We start from the raw sequence: 27385 nt of genomic DNA, 5'->3' as shown, positions 1-27385 counted from the left end.
TTAGGGACTGACAGCTGGCTGAAAGCTGAAGTGGAAAGCTCTGAGAATGTATATTGGAAAGACTGATTAGAGGCCATAGGAGGGGTAGTTTTCATTGCAGTTGACAAAAATATTGTCTCTGTTGAGGTCAAAGATGAGTGTGACAGTGAAGTCATATGGTCGAGTGTAGCTGCAGGTGAAAGTAAGTTAATTGTTGGATGATTTTACTAGCCACCTGATTCCACTGTGGCAGTTCTAGGCTCCTTCAAAGAAAGCCTAGGGTCAATTCTGCATAAATACTCAGATCGTGCAATACTGGTTGTACTCGACTTTAACCTGCTGATTATACACTAGGACGTCTGTGGATTCGTTGCAGGGGGTACAGAATGACAATCATACGAAATACTTTTGAACACATTTTCTGAAAATTGTCTTGAGCAGCCAGCTCGCACCCCTTCAAAATGGAAATATCTTTGACCTTGTAGCTACAAATAGACGGAATCTTATCGACAATGTCAGTATAGAAACGGATTTGTGATCATGACGTCACTATAGCAACTATGATTAGAAAAGTTAATAAATCCACAAGAAGGCTAGGAGAGTGTTTCTGCTAGACAGCAAAATTAAGCAGTTATTAATGTATTACTTAGACAGTGAATTGGCATCACTTACTACCAGTAAGATGGTGAACAGAAATTATGTGCAAAGTTTGAGCAGATTATAGATCGTGATCTGGAGAATTACATGCCTAGTAAGTGGATAGAGAATGGAAAAGACCCACCATGGTTCAACAACAAAATTTGTAAGATGCTGAGGAAGCAAAGACTGTTGCACTCTAGGTTCAAATGGGGATGAACAAACGATGACATGTGAAGGTTAGTAGAGATTTTTGCATCTCTGAAAAGGTATATGGGCAAAGCATACAACAACTACCACCGTCACACCTTAGTAAAAGATCTGGCAGAGAACCAAAGAACATTCTGATCATATGTAAAATCATTAAGCAAGTCTAAGACTCCCATTCAGTCCCTTGTTGACCAGTTTGGTGTGGCAGTTGAAGATAGCAAAATGAAAGGCAAAGTATTAAATTGCACATTCGAGAAACTGTTCACACATGAGAATTGTACAAGTATACTGTCATTTGACCATCGGACAGACTCATGTATGGATGACAGAAATAAAAGCATGCCTTGCCTAGAGAAGCACCTTAAAGATTTAAAAACAAATAAATCACCAGGTCTGGATGTAATCCCAGTTCAATTTTACAAGGAGTACTCTGTAGCATTGGCCTCTTACCTAGCTTGTACTTATCATGAATCTCTCGCCCAGCATGAAGTCTCAAGCAACTGGACTAAAGCACATGTGACTCCAGTATATAAGAGAGGTAAAACAACAGACCAGCAAAATTACAGGCCAATATCCCTAACTGCTGTTTGCTGTAGAATCCTTAAAGATATTCTCAGTCCGAATATAATAAACCTTCGTGAGACTAAGCAACTTACGTCCACACATCAGCATGGTATTAGAAACCATCACTCATGCGAAACTCAGATTGCCCTTTCCTCACATTATATACTGAGAACTATGGATAAAGTGCAACAGCAGATTCCATGTTTCTAGATTTCTGGAAGTCATCTGACACAGTGCCCCATTTCAGGCTGTTAATGAAGGTGGTATATTGTCGACAATGGTGAGTGTTCATCAGAGAGAAGGGTACTGTCAGGAGTGTCCAACAGAAGTGTGATAGGACCACTGTTGTTCTCTATATGCATAAATGATTTGGTGGATATGGTGGGCAGCAGTCTGCAGTTGTTTGCTGACGATGCATGCCATGGTGTATGGTAAGGTATTGAAGTTGATGTTGAGTGACTGTAGGGGGATACAAGAGGACTTAGACAAAATTTCCAGTTGGTGTGATGATTGACAGCTATCCCTAAATGTGGAAAAATGTAAGTTAGCCGGCCATAGTGGCCGTGCGGTTCTAGGCGCTACAGTCTGTAAGCCGAGCAACCGCTACGGTCGCAGGTTCGAATCCTGCCTCGGGCATGGATGTATGTGATGTCCTTAGGTTAGTTAGGTTTAATTAGTTCTAAGTTCTAGGCGACTGATGTCCTCAGAAGTTAAGTCGCATAGTGCTCAGAGCCATTTGAACCATTTTTTGTAAGTTAATGCAGATGAGTAGGAAGATAAAACTGTAATGTTTGGATACAGTATTACTAGCATCCAGCTTGGCAAAGTCAAGTCGTTTAAATATCTGGGTGTAACATTGTGTGTGATATGAGGTGGAACAAGCATGTGCAAAATGTGGTAGAAAAGGCAAATGGTTGACTTCAGTTTATTGGGAGAATTTTAGGACTGTAAAGGAGACTGCATATAGGTCGCTGGTACGATCTAGCCTTGAGTACTGCTCACTGCATATAGGACGCTGGTGCCATCTATTCTTGAGTACTGCTTGAGTGTTTGGGATCCGTACTAGGCCAGATTGAAGAAAGACACAAGGAATTCAGACGAGGGTGGATAGATTTGTTATTGGTAGGTTTGAACAACATGTAAGTGTTATGAAGATGCCTTGGGAACTCAAATGGGAATCCCTATAGGTAAGGTGACATTCTTTCCAAGAAACACTATTAAGAAAATTTAGAGAACCGGCATTTGAAGCTGACTGCAGAACAATTCTACAGCCGCCAACATATATATATTGCATGGAAGGACCACGAAAATACGAGAAATTAGGGCTCACATGGAGGCATATAGACAGACGTTTTTCCTTCGCTAACTTTGCGAGTGGAACAGAAAAGGAGATAACAAGTAGTGGTACAGGGTACCCTCTGCCACACACCACAAAGTGGCTTGCGGAGTAAATATGTAAACATAGATGTACACATCATGCCTTTCAACAGCAGTGGAAGCCCAGAGTATAAAATATTTTGTAACAGTGTTTTATGTTGATAGTTAGGCAGTTTCCAGTACAGAAAATCTATGAGAATATATTTAAATTTGCTAAAATCCTTAAAACATTTGTCCTATGAATTTCATACCTGGATAAGACTAGTACTTGGTATCACACTATACATATGACCTGGTACCCTTGTGAAGTAATTCTGCTGAGTTTTCCACTCCTTTTGTCAATTCTAAGCAATTGTGTGACATTGAATCCATTGCTTCATACAGAAAATTCTATTGTATGAATGCAGAGTCTCGCGTCCTTCCTACTGCGCTGCCGCGATGAGAAGACCATTCCACAATTTGCTATGGTATCTCATCATATCAACACCGCTGCCACCAGGAGGTGGATGCAAATTGGACGTGCCCTTATGGCCTTGCAGCTGCAGTTATCAAGAACACTCACAGCTTTGGACTGGGAATCTGTCGACGATGCTACGGTTTCTCAAATGACGTCAGCACAGAAACGAACTACAGAGAAGCAGAAAGGAAAGATCAGCCGCCTTTCGCAACAACAACATGGCATGGGACCACAGATCTTTAGAACACACCGTCATCAACTTGACGGCGAGAGATATAGACACGGGTGCAATGTCGGCACTTAAGAAAGGACTTAATTTCGCATCTTCACTGTGGGACATTCCTGTCTGTGAAATAATAAGTGGTGTTGAACAGGCAGTCCACAAGCTTCCACATGAAACAGCGGACGAAATACGGCGAGAAACCGGCCGTATACTGACAAAGACGAAGTTACCAGCATCCAACATGACCAGGGCTGAGCGCAACAGCTTTCGAGCACTACATAATGATGAAAGCATTGTGGTACTTCCTGCTGACAAAGGCAATGCTGCCATAATTATGGAGTTCGAGGACTATGATACGAAGATCTGTGCACTACTGAACAAAGATACTTATCGGAAGCTCCCACATGACCAACACCAAGAATAGTAAGGAAAACCATCAGAACTTCTTAAGTGATCTTCAGGGGAAGACAGTGTGGTTAAGAATCTTCTCCCACAGGTGCCTAGACCACCTACTGCTTATGGTTTACCAAAGATACACAAGGACAGGACACCATTTCACCTTATTGTGTCCACAATAGGTTCTCAAACATAAAATTTGGCGAAGTACTTGGCCAAGCTCCTCGCTCCACATGTGGGACACTGTGAACATCATTAAAAAACTCAGTAGAATTTATCAGCAGAATCAACTGTCTACGCCTTAGTGAGGATGATATTATGGTCAGTTTTGATGTAGTGGCACTGTTTACGAATGCGCCTGTCAAAGACGCTTTGGACCTAATTTCCCAGTACTTTGTAAGTGACCTGGTTGAGCTATTTAGGCACACTCTTAAGTCCTCCTATTTCGTGTACAACAGCCAGTATTACGATCAGACAGATGTCGTAGCAATGGGTAGCCTGTTGGCGCCAGTTGTTGCAAACCTTTTCATGGAGAGTTTTGAGGATATTGCCATTGATACTGCGCCATTGTGGCCAAAGTGTTTCTTTTGATACTTTGACGGCAGGTTCGTCATTTGGCCACATGGACGTAACAAACTAGATGAGTTTTTGGAACACCTCAATGGCATCAACAGTAATATCCAGTTCACCATGGAGGTGGAAAAAGATAATGCATTCCACTTCCTCAATGTCCTTGTCCACCGTAACTTAAATCGGTGCCTTGGCCAGAGTGTCTACAGAAAACCCACCCACACAGACCTGTCCCTGCAAGCCACCAGCCATCATCATCCAGCACAGAAGGGCACAGTGTTACAAACATTGGTGCATCATGCAGGAATAATATCAGACAACGAAAATCTACCACATGAACTGAGCCACCTACGCAAGGTTTTCAGGAATAACATTTACAGCGCCCATTAAGTGAAAGAAGTGATTTCTGGGAAATATCAGAATAAGACCACCGATGAAGAGCAGGAAAAGAAACTTGCTTCGCTGCCATTCTGTGGCTCTGTGTCGGGCAAGATAAGCCGCCTGTTGAAAAGACACAAGATCAAATCAATCTTCAGGCCTCCAACGAAAATCCATCAATTACTGAGAGCAGTTAAAGATGCAGTAGGTCTCATAACACCTGGAGTCTACAAAATACCTTTTGAGTCTGGCCAGAAGTACATCGGACAAACAGTGCGCACTGTGGAACAATGCAGGAAAGAACGTGAGAGGTATTATCGCCTACGCTATCCAGAGAAATCTGTGTTAGTTGAGCATGCGATAGAAAATAGTCACCACATAAAATTTGACGATACCTCTGTTGTGGCTCACACTAATGGCTTCTGGGACAGTTTAATAAAGGAAGCTATTGAAATAAAAATTACCGCTAACACCCTGAATTGAGACGGTGGCTTGCAGTTCTGCACTGAGTGGGATCCAGCGATCGAGCGGTTGAAGAGGGCCCATCGAACGCTGACTCAAAACATGCCCATATATAGCAATATCACGGGCACCAGTGACGTCACAGCCAGCAGCTAGCATATATAAGGGTGCACCAACATCCCACTGGCAGTTATAACACCTGACAATGGCCACAGAGTGCTTGCCAGAAAGCTTGTGTAGTTTTAAGCAATTGACGCAGTTGGAAACCCGAGGACATTTTATTCAGAAAATTCTATGTTCATCATAATCCAAATTTGCACGTGGCTAAAATTAGCTTTGATGTAATATGACACACACTTTCAACTAAACCATAAAATTGCTTGAAATTATCTCTTTTCTTACCTGTCATTTTACTTACATTTACGCTGTCAACCTTCATCACCTGATAAAATGTTTTGCTTTTGGCTCCCTTTTTAGAAGTTATTCCAACCATTATTAATTATTTTTGAAAGTCAGAACAACCTCTTATTATCTGAGAAACAATAGCTATTGTGGCGGATAGGTAGCATGAAGTAATTCCACAAATCTTGATAAAAAAAGTCTTTTGAAATAATTGAAGTATCTCAGTCAAAATATGAGATTATGGTACCTCTTTTCAGACAACCAGTTACACATAAAAGATAACCAGCCACCATAGCTGATGTTACTGGTGGTGTGTGCTCAACTCAAGGTAAGCCAGTTCAAATCCTGGTGGTAGAAGAAATTTTCGCCACCTGTATTTGGCTCAAACGGTGAGGTGAGATAATAACATTAAGCTCCTCCTCACCAAACATTGCGCTACTGTCCTGATATAAGATCCAAATTTTTCCATAGTGTCATGGAGTAAGGGCATATGAGCATAGGAGACTACTGATGGTGATCCATCCATCTGGTCATGATGTAAACCCAATGGCCCCTTAGTGCTGTTTGAGAGGAGTAGGGTATATGCTGGGACCAAGTTTCACCCTCCCTTACACACACACACACACACACACACACACACACACACACATTCATAACAGTTGCTAATACTCAACAGACACACTTAACACAGAACTCACATTTCAAAAAGGAAAGAAACCATTGTGTGCAAAGGAAGAAAAATGTTTCCAATTTTACTTGTACCTAAAATACAATGTTTTACATAATATTAATGAATCAAAACATTGATAGAAATGCATTAATGACTTTTAGAATACTTTGAGTAGACATACCTCAATTTCAGATTTGTACTCTCGTAATCCAATGCAACCATTTGACATAAATAACAATATTGTGTCAAATTTTTAGCATGGCATTTTTGTACTAGTAGTGATTATTGTATTTGTATGTTTAGCCCTATTGTACTCATGTCAGACCAGTTCAAGAAATATAATATAAACATGATTTGCATATTAACAGAACTGGCAATATATGAGGGACCCTTTCTTTCAGGAGTGCTAGTTCTGCAAGGTTCGCAGGAGAGCTTCTGTGAAGTTTGGAAGGTAGGAGACGAGATACTGGCAGAAGTAAAGCTGTGAGTACCAGGCGTGAGTCGTGCTTCGGTAGCTCAGATGGTAGAGCGCTTGCCCGCGAAAGGCAAGGTCCCGAGTTCGAGTCTCGGTCGGGCACACAGTTTTAATCTGCCAGGAAGTTTCATATCAGCACACACTCCGCTGCAGAGTGAAAATCTCATTCTGGACCCAGATTTTTATTTTGCTGCACATTGAAACTGGCTTTCAGCACAGTATGAAATTATGCAAGTGTTTATTTTTCATTTACTGCAGTAATTACAAAATATAACAATTTTTGACATCCGTAAGTGAAAATGAGCAAGTTTAGTTATTATATGATGTGAGCCCACCTCACATCAAAGTATGTACACTGAGTAGTATGAAAAATGCAACATGTGTAATTATCTATTTAATCAAAGCATACCACATTATCCTATTTTTTAGGTGGGGTATGTCATTGACACTGCTTTGGGGGGAAACAACGAAGCTATGATTTTTTTTGTCACACTTTCCTCAATTGTTTGTTCCTGCACAACCTGAAAAAAAAAACATCACTAGTTTAAAGACAATAATGTTATCCTGCTCTAGTAGTACTTATTTCTGAACCTTTTATTGTTCCCCTTTCAGTCACACATCATCGTAAGATTTTTCTGTGATTATTGTAATCAGCTCCCTGGAGTAAACACGCTGAAATAAGCCATAAAGATGGTACAGATCATGTTGCTTTGATGAAAGATGGTTGAAGTACGCATTACATTGCAGAAGTGTTGAAAACTACACCTTCTACAATTTCTAGATCGATAGCAAAGTACTAGAAGCCACACAAGGAAACCAGCATCCAGTCCACAAAGAGCAACACATAGAAGTGATTACCACTTCTTACAACTTCAAATTCTCTGTAACCATCACATCTCCACAGTTGAAACACAAAATCAACTTTATCAAGTTTGAGTGGTCAAGGTTAGTGATGGAACCACTCACACTACAACTGGAGAGTACAATAATAATAACAAGTGTTGTTAACTGGTGAGTAATGATACGGCCTGTGGTCACCTGTTTGTAGAGAGAGAATTTGGAGAAGGCCTGGTGAGAGGCATTAATTTGCACATTTTCATTCAAGATGCCTTTTCAGGATGGTTATGATGGTCTGGGCAGGAAACAGTATGACTGCAAGGACAGAGCTGGTCTTTGTGGACTGTTGGAGCATTACAGCAAATCAGTATGTGGAGAGAATCCTTTCAGAGCATGTCGTGTATTTTGCACTATGTACTGGTGCTGGATTTACACAAATACATTACAGCACATGGCCACATGTTGCAAGTATTGTGCAAGACTTCATGAATGAAGCACACTTTAATATTATGATTCCTCAAGAGGTTATTTCAGCATTCATCAGGAGCATGCCTGAAAGGGTAATACACACTTTTGAAGAAGGGAAGAGTAGGGAACAAAAACAGAGGAGCAGTACCTCTATGAGCTTCCTCAAAATTTGCTTGAAGTATCAATCCATTCATGTTACTTCTGTATCTCTGACTTAATTTGTATATAATCACTGTTTTTCATGTTTAAAAATAGATTTATTTTAGAAATTTAAGTTTTTTGTTTCTTATCAGTAATTGTAACAGATAATTTGATTTACAAGCTGTAGTGGTTCGCCTGCTTTATTTTCTTTGTTTGTTGTCCTTGGTGTCGACATACTGTCTGAAGAAAGTGGGGTTGGATGTGGAACTGCTGTCTATTATAAGTGATGTAGCCGACAGATGCACAGTTGCATTTCACAGTCTTTTACTTTCACTTTTCACAACCCCCCATATACGCATTTATATGGTCTGTGCATTATTGTTTAACTTTTGATTAGCCTCATTAATAGTTTGCAGGGGAACATCCACTTACTGCTACAATAGTTTACTGTTGAATGTCTATGTGAAGTAAAAACATACCCACAATGTCCACAGTTATTTTGGAATAATCAGATACATATGGAGCAGACACTGTCATTGGTTTAACACACAGCCTATTGGTGTCGTTCTAACCATCACAAGTTCCTCATCTGAAACCCGGTTGTGGACTGACTCTCTCATGACCAAAAACCAGTCCTTATTCATCATCACAATAATAGGTACTGAAACTCATTTGGAAAATAATGTGTACAGTTTGGTTGATACCCTAGCAATGATGCCAACTAGTCGCCATTACAAAAGAAACTACCTCAGCTGAAGCTGGGCAGAGTATCAGAGGGTATTGGCAGTAACAGATAGTGGTCGGTCCAACAGTAAGTGTTTCACTGAATGTTCCTTTTTAATAATATTTTGGTGGCATCACTAATGGTAATCATATTATGATGAATCAGACATATGATTTTATTTGTGCAGGATAAACAAAAAAACATTTATGAAAGTTTTTTGTTTGTTAGTTAGACAACAATATACCACCTCTAACACCAAACGAGGCCATGGACCTCCAACTCTGGATGAAATGATATCAACAAAGATAAGTATACCCATAGGACAGATGGATTTGGGTATCTACTAATGGATGTTTGATTAAATTACAGAAAATACAGATAGGTTGATATCATCCAGATCATGGTTTTTCCTGTAGCTGCTGGCTTACACTCCTCCCACACTGGTATTTTGGAGCAGAATTCTTCTTTCCCTACTTTGGTTTTCTCTTGATTTGTTTGTAGGATTCCTTGTGTTGCTTTATTGCACCATTTATTTTTCTACAATTATATGACACTCTTATTAAATTTAATTGATGAAAGGAGAAAAATATAAAAATGTGGCAAATAAAGCAGGTGAAAGGGAATACAAATGTCTAAAAAGTGAGACTTACAGGAAGTCCAAAATGGCTAAGCAGGAATGGCTAGAGGACAAATGTAAGGATTTAGAAGCATATTTCACTCATACTGCCTACAGGTAAATTAAAGAGGCCTTTGGAGAAAAGAGAAGCAGCTGTACGAACATCAAGATCTCAACTGGAAAACCAATCCTAAGCAAAGAAGGGAAGGCAAAAGGTGGAAGGAGTATATAGAGGGTCTACACCAAGGAGATTAACTTGAAAGCAATTTTATAGAAATGGAAGACGACATAGTTGAAAGTGTGATGAGAGATATGATACTGTGAGAAAAATCTGATACAGCACTGAAAGACATAAGTCAAATAATAAATAAATAAATAAAAGCCAAGGCCCCAGGAGTATTCAACATTCTCTCAGAACTACTGATAGCCTTGGGAGAGCCAGCCATGACAAAACTCTTCCACCTGGTTTCCAAGATGTATGAGACAAGTGAAATACCCTCACACTTCAAAAAGAATATAATTCAAATTCCAAAGAAAGCAGGTGCTCACAGGTGTGAATATTGCCAAACTATCAGTTTAATAAGTCATAGTTGCAAATACTAACATGAATTATTTACAAAAGCATGTAAAAACTGTGAAAAGCCAACCTTGTGAAAGATCAGTTTGGATTCCAGAAAAATGTATGAAGACATGAGGCAGTACTGACCTATCACTTATCTTAGACGATAGGTTAAGGAAAGACAAATCTAGTTATAACAACTATAGGCACAGAGAAAGCTTTCGACAATGTTCACTGAAATTATATCTTCGAAATCCTGACAGTATCAGGGGTAAAATACAGTGAGCAAAAGGCTATTTACAACTTGTACTGAAATCAGACGGCAGTTGTAGGTGCTGAGGGGCTTGAAAGGGAAGCAGTGGTTGAGAAGGGAGTCAGATAAGGTTGCGACCTATACATCTACATCTGCATCTACATGACTGCTCTGCAATTCACATTTAAGTGCTTGGCAGAGGGTTCATTGAACCACAATCATACTATCTCTCTACCATTCCACTCCCGAACAGCGCACGGGAAAAACGAACACCCAAACCTTTCTATTCGAGCTCTGATTTCTCTTATTTTATTTTGATGATCATTCCTACCTATGTAGGTTGGGCCAAACAAAATATTTTCTCTTTCGGAAGAGAAAGTTGGCGACTGAAATTTCGTAAATAGATCTCGCCGCGACGAAAAAGTCTTTGCTTAAATGACTTCCATCCCAACTCGCGTATCATATCTGCCACACTCTCTCCCCTATTATGTGATAATACAAAACGAGCTGCCCTTTTTTGCACCTTTTCGATGTCCTTCGTCAGTCCCACCTGGTAAGGATCCCACACAGCGCAGCAATATTTTAACGGAGGACGAACGAGTGTAGTGTAAGCTGTCTCTTTAGTGGACTTGTTGCATCTTCTAAGTGTCCTGCCAAATGAAACGCAACCTTTGGCTCACCTTCCCCACAATATTATCTATGTGGTCTTTCCAACTGAAGTTGTTTGTAATTTTAACACCCAGGTACTTAGTTGAATTGACAGCCTTGAGAATTGTACTATTTATCGAGTAATCGAATTCCAACGGATTTCTTTTGGAACTCATGTGGATCACCTCACACTTTTCGTTATTTAGCGTCAACCGCCACCTGCCACACCATACAGAAATCTTTTCTAAATCACTTTGCAACTGATACTGGTCTTCGGATGACCTTACTAGACGGTAAATTACAGCATCATCTGCGAACAACCTAAGAGAACTGCTCAGATTGTCACCCAGGTCATTTATATAGATCAGGAACAGCAGAGGTACCAGGACGCTTCCCTGGGGAACACCTGATATCACTTCAGTTTTACTCGATGATTTGCCATCTATTACTACGAACTGCGACCTTCCTGACAGGAAATCACGAATCCAGTCGCACAACTGAGACGATACCCCATAGGCCCGCAGCTTGATTAGAAGTTGCTTGTGAGGAATGGTGTCAAAAGCTTTCTGGAAATCTAGAAATACGAAATCAACTTGAGATCCCCTGTCGATATCGACCATTACTTCGTGCGAATAAAGAGCTAGCTGTGTTGCACAAGAAAGATGTTTTCTGAAACCATGCTGATTACGTATCAATAGATCGTTCCCTTCGAGGTGATTCATAATGTTTGAATACAATATATGCTCCAAAACCCTACTGCAAACCGACATCAATGATATAGGTCTGTAGTTCAATGAATTACTCCTACTACCCTTCTTAAACACTGGTGCGACCTGCGCAATTTTCCAATCTGTAGGTACAGATCTATCGGTGAGCGAGCAGTTGTATATGATTGCTAAGTAGGGAGCAATTGTATCAGCGTAATCTGAAAGGAACCTAGTCGGTATACAATCTGGACCTGAAGACTTGCCCGTATCAAGCGATTTGAGCTGTTTCGCAACCCCTAAGATATCTACTTCTAAGAAACTCATGCTAGCAGCTGTTCATGTTTCAAATTCTGGAATATTCCATTCGTCTTCCCTGGTGAAGGAATTTCGGAAAACTGCGTTCAATAACTCCGCTTTAGCGGCCCAGTCGTTGGTAACAGTACCGTCGGCACTGCGCAGCAAAGGTATTGACTGCGTCTTGCTGCTTGTGTACTTTACATACAACCAGAATTTCTTCGGATTTTCTACCAAATTTCGAGACAATGTTTTGTTGTGGAACCCATTAAAGGTATCTCGCATTGAAGTCCATTCCAAGTTTCGCGCGTCTGTAAACTTTAGCTAATCTTCGGGATTTCGCGTTCTTCTGAACTTTGCATGCTTTTACCGTTGCCTCTGCAACAGCATTCAGACCTGTTTTATGTACCATGGGGGATCAGTTCCATCTCTTACCAATTTATGAGGTATGAATCTCTCAATTGCTGTTGCTACTATATCTTTGAATTTGAGCCACATATCATCTACATTTGCATAGTGAGATCAGAAGGAATGGAGATTGTCTCTTAGGAAGGCTTCTAGTGACTCTTTATCTGCTTTTTTAAATAAAATTATTTTGCGTTTGTTTCTGGTGGATTTGGAAGAAACAGTATTGAGCCTAGCTACCACAACCTTATGATCACTAATCCCTGTATCAGTCATTATGCTCTCTATCAGCTCTGGATTGTTTGTGGCTAAGAGGTCAATTGTGTTTTTGCAACCATTTACAATTCACGTGGGTTCGTGGACTAACTGCTCGAAATAATTTTCGGAGAAAGCATTTAGGACAATCTCGGAAGACGTTTTCTGCCTACCACCGGTTATAAACAAGTATTTTTGCCAACATATCGATGGAAGGTTGAAGTCCCCACCAACTATAACTGTATGAGTGGGGTATTTATTTGTTACAAGACTCAAATTTTCTCTGAACTGTTCAGCAACTATATCATCGGAGTCTGGGGGTCGGTAGAAGGAGCCAATTATTAACTTAGTTCGGCTGTTAAGTATAACCTCCACCCATACCAATTTGCATGGAGTATCTACTTCGACTTCACTACAAGATAAACCACTACTGACAGACACAAACATTCCACCACCAATTCTGCCTAATCTATCTTTCCTGAACACTGTCTGAGACTTCATAAGAATTTCTGCAGAACTTATTTCAGGCTTTAGCCAGCTTTCTGTACCTATAACGATTTCAGCTTCTGTGCTTTCTATTAGCGCTTGAAGCTCAGGGACTTTCTCAGCACAACTACAACAATTTACAACTACAAATCCGACTGCTCCTTGATCCAAGCACGTCCTGTATTTGCCATGCACCCTTTGAGATTGCAGCCCACCCCGGACTTTCCCGAGGCCTTCTAACCTAAAAAACTGCCCAGTCCATGCCACACAGCCTCCGCTACCCATGTAGCTGCCAGATGAGTGTAGTGAACTTCTGACCTATTCAGCAGTACCTGAAACCCCACCACCCTATGGCGCAAGTCAAGGAATCTGCAGGCAACACGGTTGCAAAACCGTTTGAGCCTCTGATTCAGACCCTCCACCCGACTCTGCACCAAAGATCCGCAGTCGGTTCTGTCAACGATGCTGCAGATGGTGAGCTCTGCCTTCATCTCGTAAGCAAGACTGGCAGCCTTCACCAAATCAGATAGCTGCTGGAATCCAGAGAGAATTTCCTCAGATCCAAAGCGACACAAGTCATTAGTGCCGACATGTGCCACCACCTGCAGCTGCCTGCACCCTGTACTCTTCATGGCATCCAGAAGGACCCATTCCACATCACGAATGACTCCACCCGGAATGCACATGGAGTGCACACTGGATTTCTGCCCTCCTCAGCTGCCATATCCCTAAGGGGCCCCATTACGCGCCTAACATTGGAGCTCCCAACTACCAATAAGCCCACCCTCTGTGATTGCCCAGACCTTGAAGGCTGAGAATCATCCTCTGAAACAGGGACATCTTTCGCTGCCTGCCACACCTTGGAATGACCTCCTTATCCACCACAGGTGAGGGCTCAGCCCCACTGCTGGCAGCAACCGTGGCAACCACAGCGGCAGACCGATCTGGGGACAGACGGGACGAGGTTGACATCCCCGTGATACCCAAGTCCGGCTCCCCACAGTGGCGCCCATTGGCAACAGCCTCAAGCTGTGCGACCGAAGTCAGGGCCGCTTGCAGCTGTGAGCGAAGGGATGCCAACTCAGCCCTCATCCGAAAACAGCAATCACAGTCCCTGTCCATTCTAATCGTTGTTGAACAACAGTTACTGAAACACGAGTCCGTGCCTAGATAACGCAAAGGAAACACGCAAAGAATGTATTAACTAACCTGTACAGATGCCTAACGACTGCGCTATAGCCGGCATTCTGGCATTATTCAGTCTGTCAATATGCACATTGCACATTCAGTAAAGGAAACAAAAAAAAAAAAGTTTGGAGTAGGAAGTAAAGTTCAGGGACAAGAAATAAAAATTTTGAAGTTTGCCGATGACATTGCAATCCTGCCAGAGACAGCAAAGGACCTGGAAGAGATGCTGAATGGAGTGGAAAGTGTCTTGAAACAAGTATATAGGTGACATCAACAAAAGCAATATGAGGATAATGGAATGTAGTTGATTCTGAATTACATCAGGTGATTCTAAGGAAATTAGGTTAGGAAATGAGACACTTAAAGTAGTAGATGAGTTCTGCTCTTTGGGTATGAAAATAACTGATGATGGCCAGAGTAGTGAGGATACAAAATGTAGACTGGAAATGGCAAGAAAAGTGTTTCTCAGGAAAAGAAATTTGTTAACATCGAGTATGGATTTAAGTGTCAGGAAGTCTTTTCTGAAGGTATTTGTATGGAGTTTAGCCATGTATGGAAATGAAATATGGGTGATAAACAGCTTATACAAGACAAGGATAGAAGCTTTTGAAATATGGTGCTACAGAAGAATGCTCAAGATAAAATTGGTAGATCACATAACCAATGAGAAGGTGCTGAACACAATTTGTGATAAAAGAAGTTTGTGGTGCAACATGACTAGAAGAAGGAATCGGTTGGTAGAGGTTGGTAGAACACATCCTGACACATCAAGAGATCAATTGTGTATTGGAAGGAAGAGTGTGTGTGTGTGTGTGTGTGTGTGTGTGTGTGTGTGTGTGTGTGTGTGTATGTATGTGGAGGGGGAGGCAAAAACTGTAGAGGGAGAACAAGAAATGAATGCAGTAAGCAAATTCAGAAGGATGGAAGTTGTAGTAGTTATTCGGAGATGAAGAGGCTTGCACAGGATAGAGTAGCATCAAACCAGTCTTTGGACTGAAGACTGCAACAATAATGATACCCTTCGATCTCTAATTCTGCTGGTAATTAACATATATTAGTTACTTGAATTTTAAATTTTGCAACAAACTGTTTGACCATAAGCCCTGTGCGTGTCAACTTTTTCCAACATTACCCCTCATATGCTGTCTTTTTTATTGCTCTAACTCTGTCTAAATGCATCAAATGTGCAAATGCGTGTGAATTCCTAAGGGACCAAACCGCTGAAGTCATCTTTCCCTAGACTTACCGACTACTTAAACTTATTTATGCTAAGAACAACACACACACCCATGCCTGAGGGAGGACTTGAACCTCCAGTCGGAGGGGAAATGCAATCCGTGACATGGTACCTCAAATCGTGTGGCCACTCAGAATGGCAATGTCACAAATCTTCTCCTCCTTCTTGTGATTTTCTTATTTTTGTAATGTAGTTTACAATTCCAAGGAAAATCCTCATTGAATACCCCGTTCTCCTTCCCAAAGCAGTTGCCTCAATAAAACTACACTCAAAAATTTTCACAATACACTCCCATTTTAAATAATCTACAGCAACATTCACAAGTGTTACATATGGCTAATGAAATAAAAAACAGTGGATGTAATGGAATGAAAAACTACATGATGATTTATGAATGTTTCTTTTGTGTAAAATGACAGTCAGTCAGGGAAACATTTTATCAGCCTGAGTGTCTTTGTACCACTTACGACTTTTTTTTCAGATTGTTGCTGCTTCACATAATCATATTATTTTGTATTAAAGTTAACAATTTCAGTACTGCTATGATTTCTAGTTAGTTGTCTTTCCAATTTCCTACAAGCTCTTAGGATTGTGATTATCTTTTAGTTGCACTGGTTGTAAAGAGAACGACTGGTGACAGGGATTTAAGTTGAAAAATGCCAGGTCAACACAAATATCTTGGTATTTCAAAGTCAACCTGCAGTAATGAATTAACACTATTTGTTTTTACTTCTTATTAACACTTGATATCCTTCAGGCACAATCTAAATTTACCCAGAGCATTGGAGACAGGAAACATTCTGTTTCTTAAGACTGGTCTAAAATTATCCTGAATGACAGGTACCAGCATTAAAACTGAAATTTTGCTCTAATAAGCCATAGGTAGTATGCATTTTTGCTTTCCAAAGCACTCAGTAACTACACACATAAAATGTTGCAATCTCTGTTGTGATGTGTAATTTAGTTTGTGTCCAGTATTTTTTTTTTTTTTTTTTACGTAAAAGGTGGTACAAGTTTACCCCAACTGCCTGTAACCCTAGAAATATATCTGCGAGTATGAGAAGAAATCTGCACTTATCACACCATTTTACCTTACTGAATGCAACACTGACAGATTTACACTTAGATTATATTTATAAATCTCCATTTTTTAAATAGACTGTAGTAATTGTTTATGCCCATAATATTCACAATTATCACTTGTGCACAGTTTGCCATCAAAGTGCAAAAACGCTGAACTAACAGAATTCACAGCAGGTATACTTAGTCTACAAACTGACAACTAACAAACAACTAAGTTGTATTATCATATATTGGGATGCCATCTACTGGATTAGAAGAGAGGATGAGATATGGTGGGTTTCTGTCGGCAGTGCTGCAATCAAATACACATTATATTCCACCATCATTTAACGAGTATATGTCTCTGAGCTTCTATGGCTCTCAAATGCATCACTGGTGCATTAGTCAACTGCACCCAACTTGTTGAGGTGTATTCATACCTGTTGATACATGGATGGATGCATAGTTTCCTCATGCTCTATGTTGTTGTTGTTGTTGTGGTCTTCAGTCCTGAGACTGGTTTGACGCAGCTCTCCATGCTACCCTATCCTGTGCAAGCTTCTTCATCTCCCAGTACATACTGCAGCCTACATCCTTCTGAATCTGCTTAGTGTATTCATCTCTTGGTCTCCCTCTACGAATTTTACCCTCCATGCTGCCCTCCAACACTAAATTGGTGATCCCTCGATGTCTCAGAACATGTCCTACCAACCGATCCCTTCTTTTTGTCAAGTTGTGCCACATACTCCTCTTCTCCCCAATTCTATCCAATACTTCAACATTAGTTATGTGATCTACCCATCTAATCTTCAGCATTCTTCTGTAGCACCACATTTCGAAAGCTTCTATTCTCTTCTTGTCCGAACTATTTATCATCCATGTTTCACTTCCATACATGGCTACTTTCCATACAAATACTTTCAGAAACGACTTCCTGACACTTAAATCTATACTCGATGTTAACAAATTTCTCTTCTTCACAAACGCTTTCCTTGCCATTGCCAGTCTACATTTTATATCTTCTCTACTTCGAACATCATCAGTTATTATGCTCCCCAAATAGCAAAACTCCTTTACTACTTTAAGTGTCTCATTTCTTAATTTAATTCCCTCAGCATCACCTGACTTAATTCGACCACATTCCATTATCCCCGTTTTGCTTTTGTTGATGTTCATCTTATCCTCCTTTCAAGACACTGTCCACTCTGTTCAACTGCTCTTCCAAGTCCCTTGCTGCCTCAGATAGAATTACAATGTCATCGGCGAACCTAAAAGGTTTTATTTTTTCTCCATGGATGCTCTATATCATAGGATATTTGTGTGGATGAACAATAATTCTCACTTCCCTGTGGGAGGGGAGTGGGGTGGGGGGGGGGGGGTTGGGGGGGTTGGGGGAGAAGCTTGTGGCTTCAAATCAATAAATTGTAAAGTGGAAAACAATAAATACAGCAGAATGGCTAAAAAATGAAAATAAGAGAATAAAAAATTCATATTCCACCATTAAATTTCAATGCATAGTAAGACAGTGGAGGTTATTCCACTACTTAATACGGTCTCATATCATAAAAACCTGCAAAAAATTTGTTCCTGTACAAAATGCGCTCCATGGGAATGACCATTATTACACAGAATTATGTGGGCTGTTCAAAAGAGAATGATCATAATTTCTTTATGGTTAAAATTTTTCAGGCTTAAGCTTTACCTTATTATATCCTGTCAGCTTAACATGTAACAAACATGATGAACCATTTTCAGTTTTGGCACTCCTGGTCCCTGCCTACAAGAGGTATGCTAGCTCAGACATTTTCAGTATCCTTCACTGCATTAATGGAGGTGGCGGGCAATCAGAAATATGCAGCTTTGAAATTCTGCTTTTGTCTCAACAAATCTTGAGCTGACACTTATGCAATGTTACAGGTGGCCTATGGAGAGTCTGTTCTTCCTTACAGCACAATGCAAAAATATGTTAAAAATGTTTACATGAGAAGACTATCAATTTCAAAGGAAAGTCGATCCAGCGTTCAAGTTACTGCTCTTATGGAAGAAACTGCAGCTGTCTTTGTGAGACAAGATCAACCAAAAAAGTTATTAACACAGTCTGAAATAATTGACAAGTTGGTGATAGAAAATTGATGTATGAGATATGCTTATGCACAGTGGGTTGCGAGATAGCAGATTTCCAAATGAAAGAACATTCACATGAAGATTTGTGTGCAGATGAAGTTGATGTCAGAAAAAGATCCATAGTCACTTTCAAAGGTAATCACTGATGTTGAAACTTCACTGCATCATTTTGATCCTGAGAGCAAACAGCAAAGGTCTGTGCAGAAATCTCCTTCATTACCAAGTCCAAAAATAACAGAAGTGGCTGTTTCTGCTGGGGAAGTTATGTTCACCTCATTTTTTGATATTCATGGAATGGTTTATCAGTATGTTGTTCCTACACACACAACAACTAGACAATACTGCAGGGATGTCCTGAAAAATTTACAAAACCATATCAGGTGACAAGGACCACATATCCATAAAACTGGCTGTATGGCGTATAGTTATATTGTACAGCTTCACACTGCAAATGTTGTTACTAAATAGCTAGCAAAAATCAATCTGAAGTGTATCCCTCACCATCTCTGTAGTTCACATTTACCAGTGTGACTTTTTCCATTCCCTAAAATGAAGAAACATCTTTGTGGGTGGCATTTCCCATCATCCGAAGCAGTACAGACGATTCTGAAGGATCTTTCAAGATATGGCTTCTAGTATGTCTTAGCATACTGGAAGAAATGCTGGGATAAGTATATCACATCCAAAGGAGACTGTTTTGATTAGGACCATCAAAATTATGAGGATGATCATTCTTATACCACACTATTCATTTATTACGTATCCTACATTTAGAAATTGCACATGATACCTCATAGATATATGTCAATTCACTCTAATCAGTTCATTCACCAATTCACCAAGGTTTTGTCTACATTAGTGCATGGAGCATGATCTTCAGAATGCTGACAATGTATATCAATATTTCCTATCTTAAATTGCTGACTCATTTATGGTACTTGCAGTCATGTTGCTCAAAATACACATTCTGCATTTAACAATAAATATCTGTTCAAAAATTTTACTCCTTCAAGGATTCTATCACTGCTGTATGCTTTCATCACACTGTACTGCTGCATGAAACCTTCTTTTGCAATGCCTATTACATACCTATTTCACACAAGTCATATCACAATGAGTTCGGAAGGTTACTCACAGAATGAAATGCATGCACCTACAATTACTGCATAACATAGATTAATTCTGCAACATAAAGTAATTGCAACCAATATCAGTGACTTCCCTAAATTAGTTGTGAGGTTATACTTTTGTGATACAACCAATAATGTCACAACATGAATAACAATATTGCAATAAAGAATATACAAGTATATTTTTTCTGTATAGCCATGACATTAGTGCTTCATCACCATTATCTAAGTATGTGATCAAACATGTATTATTCTTAGGTTAATTAGAGCACCTGTGCTTCGCACTGTCCCTCCAATTTTACTCATTATATATAAGTAAGAGATGACATATGCCAGTTTCATGGAAACACAATAGTATCACTCTTCACATCTGCAATCAAAATCACTTACCTTTCCATATCTGCATCTGATTCATGTTGACTAAAATCCCCAAAGCCTGTGGTTGACGCAGGGCTACTGGGAAGTGAGTCTGATTTATCATAGGCTGCTGTCATCAGTACCTTGTCTTTCCCATCTGGTGTTGTCTGGTAAAAGTGAAAAATTAGTTTATCCATCGTATTCACAAATACTTGCTTCAGAACGCAAACTGTGTCCACTGTCTGACCACATTTCTTCTTTAACACTAGTGTAATTTACAGGCTCGGGCTGGACTATGTCCTTAGATTGAAACAGAATTAACACAGAGTTTGTTAAGCAAATTACATATTTCATGATCTTTTATTTTATTAATTTTTCTGCAGTTGGACCTATGTGTCAATGACTATGTCATAATTTAATAACACAACAATTGTGTGCTGTTAGAGTGTCACTATCATTATGTATGTTATTACTGTCGTAACTTTTATAAAATAGTTCTGTTCAAACAGAGAAGCAAATATAAATTTTCATTTTGAAAAGCAAATAGCCAGTGGAGCATGAGAAGAAAGTTTTCCACTGTTTATGTGTATACACTTGTATACAAATAATTAATTTTATTTTGGTCTTATAATTATGAATGAACAAGTCAGCGTTATTCAATAAAAATATTTTATTGTTCCATCAATGAAAATTTTCAACAGATTTTTTCATTATGTACACCCTCAACTATTGCAGCAACCACATAAAATCACTTCTTACTACATACTACTTCTTAAACAAAAATCACACAACAGTTACCACTTAAATTGATCATGACACTGGACATATTACATTTTAATTAATACTTACAGATTACTAGTAAATCTCTTTTTATTTATTAAATATCTTACTATACTGTTTTAGGCACCCACCTCTGTCTTTGTTACCAACTGCACAGTTGATTTGGGACCCAAGTAGTTATATAAAGTGAGTGGACCTTCTAGTTCAAATAGTCTTCCATTAGACATTGATGATGGACTATGGGTGAATGCTTCCAAAAGATTGTGAAGGATCTCAATAGAAGATGGCGTCAAGAGAACTTCAAAATGTTCATTTGTATCAATCATAATGTATGTTGCAAACCGATCTGGTGACTCAGTTTCCAGACCTGAATCAATTGAATCATCTGCAGCAATAAAAAAATCAGATTATATGCATAATTTATCTGAACACTTAAAACAAAGTTCAAGTAATGAATAAGAGAGAAAGAAAACAAGTTAATTGAATCATAGCCCCATAGGTGACTGTATATGAAGGACATGATGATACAGTCAAATGGAGTGATTTCAGAGAGTGAGGAGATTTTGGACAGTATGGTTTATTTGCTCTTTTCCACAGCATAGCAATTAACTGCTGCTCATTTTCATTTCCACATGCCAGTTATTTTAAGTGTGACATTGTATTTATCACTTTCTGTGTCTTTTAATTTGGGTCAATTGTTGATATAGGTAAATATCTAATGAACAGTCTCATTTTTGAAGGTTCACACAGTATCATCAAGTGGCAACTTTCTATTGTTGTGGCCTGTGGAAAAGTATTATAACTGCAACTGTCAGTGAGCTCAGTAGCCTACAGCACTGAGACAATTCCTGTAAAAGTTTGTTGAGTTTTTCACGTACAGTTATAAAATAACAATAGTTTTTACAAAATTGTGTACTGTGTGGGGTGATTTCGGACAATGCTGGGAATGAATAAAAGCAGGAAAGACATTACAGGATGGTGTAATTATGAGCCAGAACTTTTTTATAAAGCTGTTCATGATATTCAGTGGGGCAAATTATCTTATAGGAAAGCATGTGATTTGTATGGTACGAGGTGCATTCAAGTTCTAAGGCCTCCGATTTTTTTTCTCCAGACTGGAAAGAGATAGAAACATGCACATTGTTTTAAAATGAGGCCGCGTTCATTGCTAATATGTCCCAGAGATGGCAGCACCGTACGGCAGATGGAATTTTACTGCCAGTGGCGAGAATGAGAACTGTTTTAAATACTTAAAATAGTGACGTTTTCCTTACTTGAACAGCATGCAATCATTTGTTTTCTGAATTTGCGTGGGGTGAAAACAATTGAAATTCATCGACAGTTGAAGGAGACATGTGGTGATGGAGTTATGGATGTGTCGAAAGTGCGTTCATGGTTGCGACAGTTTAATGAAGGCAGAACATCGTGTGACAACAAACCAAAACAACCTCGGGCTCGCACAAGCCGGTCTGACAACATGATCGAGAAAGTGGAGAGAATTGTTTCGTGGGATCGCCGAATGACTGTTGAACAGATCACATCCAGAGCTGGCATTTCTGTGGGTTCTGTGCACACATTCCTGCATGACAACCTGAAAATGCGAAAAGTGTCATCCAGGTGGGTGCCACGAATGCTGACGGACGCCCACATGGCTGCCTGTGTGGCATGTTGCCAAGCAATGATGACGCGCAACGACAGCATGAATGGGACTTTCTTTTCATCGGTTGTGACAATGGATGAGATGTGGATGCCATTTTTCAATCCAGAAACAAAGCGCCAGTCAGCTCAATGGAAGCACACAGATTCACCTCCACCAAAAAAGTTTCGGGTAACCGCCAGTGCTGAAAAAATGATGGTATCCATGTTCTGGGACAGCGAGGGCATAATCCTCACCCGTTGTGTTCCAAAGAGCACTACGGTAACAGGTGCATCCTACGAAAATGTTTTGAAGGACAAATTCCTTCCTGCACTGCAACAAAAACTGTTTCACCAAGCCGTGGCCGTACATTCACCAGCCGTGCTGCTATTGGCTCAGCGATTTTCCAGTGGTCAAAACAGACTCCCAAAGAAGCCTTCGCTGCTGCCATGGAATCATGGCGTCAGCGTTGTGAAAAATGTGTATGTCTGCAGGGTGATTACGTGGAGAAGTAACGCCAGTTTCATCGATTTCGGGTGAGTAGTTAATTAGAAAAAAATTTGGAGGCCTTAGAACTTGAATGCACCTCGTATACTGATAGACCCTATGAAATAAGGTGTGTGAAATATATCCAGAAACTTGGGAGGACAACCAATACTAAATGAGAAAGAAGAAGGAATGTTGAAGCAAGGTATCTTCCAGGCTGCACACTGCATATTTAATGAAAGGCTCTCTTGGTAAATCTGGCCGAAAAGATAAGATCGTTTCTAAAAATTGACCAGGAGAGGAATGGCTGCACTTATTTTTCAAGTGCCATTCAGAAGATACCTCCATTCTCTTAAGTAAGAATATGAAAAAAGCTAGAACAGAAGTGAACAAAGAGACAGTTAAGATATATTTCTTCAATATCAAGCCAATGTTGGAAAATCTCCTGCCTACCAACTTAATTAACTACTATAAAACGAATACGTCAGATGATCAATGCAAGCAGCAGACAATTACAAAATGATGGAGTACAAATGCTGAAAAGGTGATGGATTCATCAAAATCTAGTGTTTCGATAATGATAGCAACAAGTGCTGATGGTAAGTTGCTTCCTCCTTATGTTCTTTACACCTCCTTATGTACTTTATAGTTCTGAGCATATGTGTAGCACGTGGAAAGAAAGTGGCCTTCATGATACACATTTCAGTAGGAATATGAGTGGATGGTTGGTTCTACTGACATCTGAAGACTGATTTCTTACAGTCACTTGAGCTCTTTGGAGAAGCAAAATGGGCTTACAGTGGTGATTGGGGACAACTTATACAGTCATATTTCTTTATGTGTTATCGAAGAGTGTGAGTGGAACAATATTTCAAGAAGTGCACTTGTGGGACCATTTCCAAATGCTTTTCCATTTCTCCTTAAGCAGACACTTACTAAGATCCCAGAAAATTCTACTGAAAACATAAAGAGTGGATTTCACCCCAAAAGCCTAATCCCATTTAATCCAGATCATATCTTATGGAAATTGCCTAATAATGAGTAGGCAAAGCAACACAGTTTTGAAGAAATGCTCAAAGAAGTTTATTATCCTCCAACTAAGCCTGGTATAACTACCAGCAAACAAGACATTCCTTCTGGGATATCTGGGATATCAATTATGAAAACAGTACAGGAACAAGTATAGTGCTTCTAGCAGTAGCAAAAGTGAAAACAACCCATCATTCAACAAAGTTTTACTGCTGAAAGAAGAGGCTTTCCTTATTGGAGATTATAAATAGCCAGGCAGAATGTCGGAGTGCCCACAAATAGTGGTGCAACAGAAGCGTGTGTGAAATTTTTGTGTCCACAAAGGAACTGTAGAAACATGTATATGTTTCCTAATGTCCCTGATGAAGACACAACACAAGAAAGATGAAGTTTTGTGAGTACTTCCTACATCCACTTGGGAACAGAGGAATCTTTATTTTTAGAGAAGATGTGCTTTGGACTTGCAGACCATCATAAATGAATGGACAATTTTGGAAGGGTCTGCAACTTAATTTTGAATGTTGAGAAAGAAAACTGATTTTGATCTTTTCATAGCATTACCTTGTTTTGTTTCTGTCTCTAATATTTCAATTTACAACTTTAAAAATTTGCAAATTTAATTTGTTGGAAAATAAAAATTAACTTTTAATGTATAAAATTCATTATCTCAATCCTTATCACAACCTTAACATGTGTTAAAAGTCACTAAAATCGCATAGGAAGAATGTATAATTAAAAAAAGGAAAAAAAAACATCAATTTTTGTCTGAATATACTTTAGAATATACTTTAGATCTGACCTTTTTGAGGATGTCCACATTAAACTGATATCAGTGACCAGAACGCTGTTGTGACAACAATGATTACCAAAGTACAAAGGACAATTAAAACAAGCAGAAAGATATATACGTTAAGTAAACTAGATACAAAATCAGTAATGTCTTAACTTAGTGAGAAACCTTAAACTTTCAGCATGGGTCAGGAGCATGTACAGCAACTGTGACCCCAGTTGAAAAGTATAGTTGACAACACACTGGATAGATATGTACTCAGTAGAACAATTCATAATGAGACGGAACTTCCATGGTATACAGTCACTGTAGAGAAACTTCTAAAGAAGGAGAGACTGCTGCATAATAGGTGTAAAACAAAGTGTAGGGCTACAGATAGAAAGATGCTGAATAAAATGTGTTTGGCTATCAAGAGAGCAATGTGTGATGCATTCCATAATTACCATAGCAGAATATTGTCAAATGACCTTTCACAAAATCCAAAGAAATACTGGTCATATGTAAAGGCTGTTAGTGGTACTAAAGTTAGTGTCCAGTCCCTAGAAAATGAGACAGGAACTGAAATTGAGGATAGCAAAGAAAAGCTAAAATACTTAATTCTGTTTTCAAATTTCCTTCCCAAAGGAAAACCTAGGAGACTTGCCCCAATTTAATCCTTGTACCACTGGAAAGATGAATGAAATAAGAATTAGTGTCAATGATGTTGAGAAAGAGCTGAAATCATTAAAACTGAACAAAGCTCCAGGGGCCAATGGAACCCCTTTCAGGTTCTATACTGAATTTGTGGCTGAGTTAGTCCCTCTTCTTGCTATAATCTATTGTAGATCCCTCAAACAAAAAACCATGCCCAGTTCTTGGAAAAAGTCGCAGGTCACACCCGTCTACAAGATGGGTAGTAGAAGAGTTCCACAATCTACCACCCAACATCCTTGACATCAATTTGCTGCAGAATCTTAGAACATATTCTGAGCTTACACACAATGAGGTATCTTGAACAGAATGACCTCTCAATGCCAACCAGAATCATTTTCAAAAATACTGATCATGTGAAACCCAGCTCGCATTTTTCTCACATGACATACTGAAAGCTTTGGATCAAGGCAACCAGGTAGATGCAGTGTTTCTTGATTTCCAAAAAGCATTTGAGTCAGTACTGCACCTATGCTTATTGTCAAAAGTATGATCATATGGGGTATCAAGTGAAATTTGTGACTGGACTGAGAATGTTTTGGTAGGGAGGAGACAGCATGTTATCTTGGATGGAGAGTCATCGTCAGATGTAGATGTAATTTGGGTACGCCCCAGGGAAGTGTGTTGGGACCCTTGCTGTTCATGTTGTATATTAATGACTTTGCAGACAGTGTTAATAGTAAAATCAGGCTTTTTGCAGATTATGCAGTTATCTGTAATGAAGTAATGCAGTATATTGAGAGAAGCTGCATAAACATTAAGTCAGATTTGATAAGATTTCAACATGGTGCTGAGCTTGTAAACTTGCTCTAAATGTTCAAAAATGTAAAATTCTGCGCTTCACAAAACAGAAATGTGTAGTATCTGACTATAATATCTATGAGTCACTGTTGGAATTGGCAAGTTATACAAATACCTGGTTGTAGCACTTCGTAGAGATATGAAATGGAATGAACACATAGGTTCAGTCATGGGTAAAGCAATTGGTAGACTTTGATTTATTGGTAGAATACTGGGGAAGCTCAATCAGTCTACTAAAGCAACTGCTTACAATTCACTCGTGTGACTCATCTTAGAATAGTGCTCAAGTGTGTGGGGATGATACCAGATACGACTAACAGAGGATATTTAACACATGCAAAGAAGGGCAGCACAAATGGTCACATGATTATTTAATCCAGGGAAGAGTGTCACTGATGTACTGAAGGAACAGAAATGGCAGACTCTTGAAGATAGACATAAAATATCCCGAGATAGTCTGTTAACAAAATTTAAAGAACTGGTTTTAAATGATTACTCTCGCGATATACTACAATCCCCTATATGTCACTCAAACAGGGATCGTGAGGATAAGATTAGAATAATTACTGCATGCACAGAGGCACTGAAACAATCATTCTTCCTGCACTCCATAAGTGAATGAAACAGGAAGAAACCCTAATAACTAGTACAATGGGACGTTAACTCTGCCACGTACCTCATGGTGGTTTGCAGAGTATAGATGTAGATGTAGATGTAACTTTGCACAGAGATTTCAAAAAAATGTGTGTCCAAAATCTCCCAAATCCGTAGGGTGATTTTGGACACTGTTTGTCTATCTAAGGCAAATATAGGTACACACAGATTTTTTATTTTTAGGATATTTTATTTATACCCTACCACACACATAAAAAACAATGCAATC

The 27385-nt window shown here is 39.4% G+C and overlaps 1 protein-coding gene across 1 annotated transcript in view; it reads right to left on the bottom strand.

Moving 5' to 3' along the window:
* The window catches only part of LOC124555746 (vacuolar protein sorting-associated protein 13A-like), a 689798-nt gene that overhangs the window by 230842 nt on the left and 431571 nt on the right, over positions 1-27385 (bottom strand). Inside the window, exons 37-38 of the mRNA XM_047129770.1 lie at positions 21202-21455; positions 20324-20457 (exon numbers count right to left, since the gene is read on the bottom strand). Of these exons, the coding sequence (XP_046985726.1) occupies positions 20324-20457; positions 21202-21455 (388 nt within the window). The remainder of the gene's footprint in view (positions 1-20323; positions 20458-21201; positions 21456-27385) is intronic.

This window comes from Schistocerca americana, chromosome X (genome assembly GCF_021461395.2).
Source record: "Schistocerca americana isolate TAMUIC-IGC-003095 chromosome X, iqSchAmer2.1, whole genome shotgun sequence".
NCBI classification, from domain to species: domain Eukaryota; kingdom Metazoa; phylum Arthropoda; class Insecta; order Orthoptera; family Acrididae; genus Schistocerca; species Schistocerca americana.
This window is presented reverse-complemented; position numbering and strand designations above follow the sequence as displayed.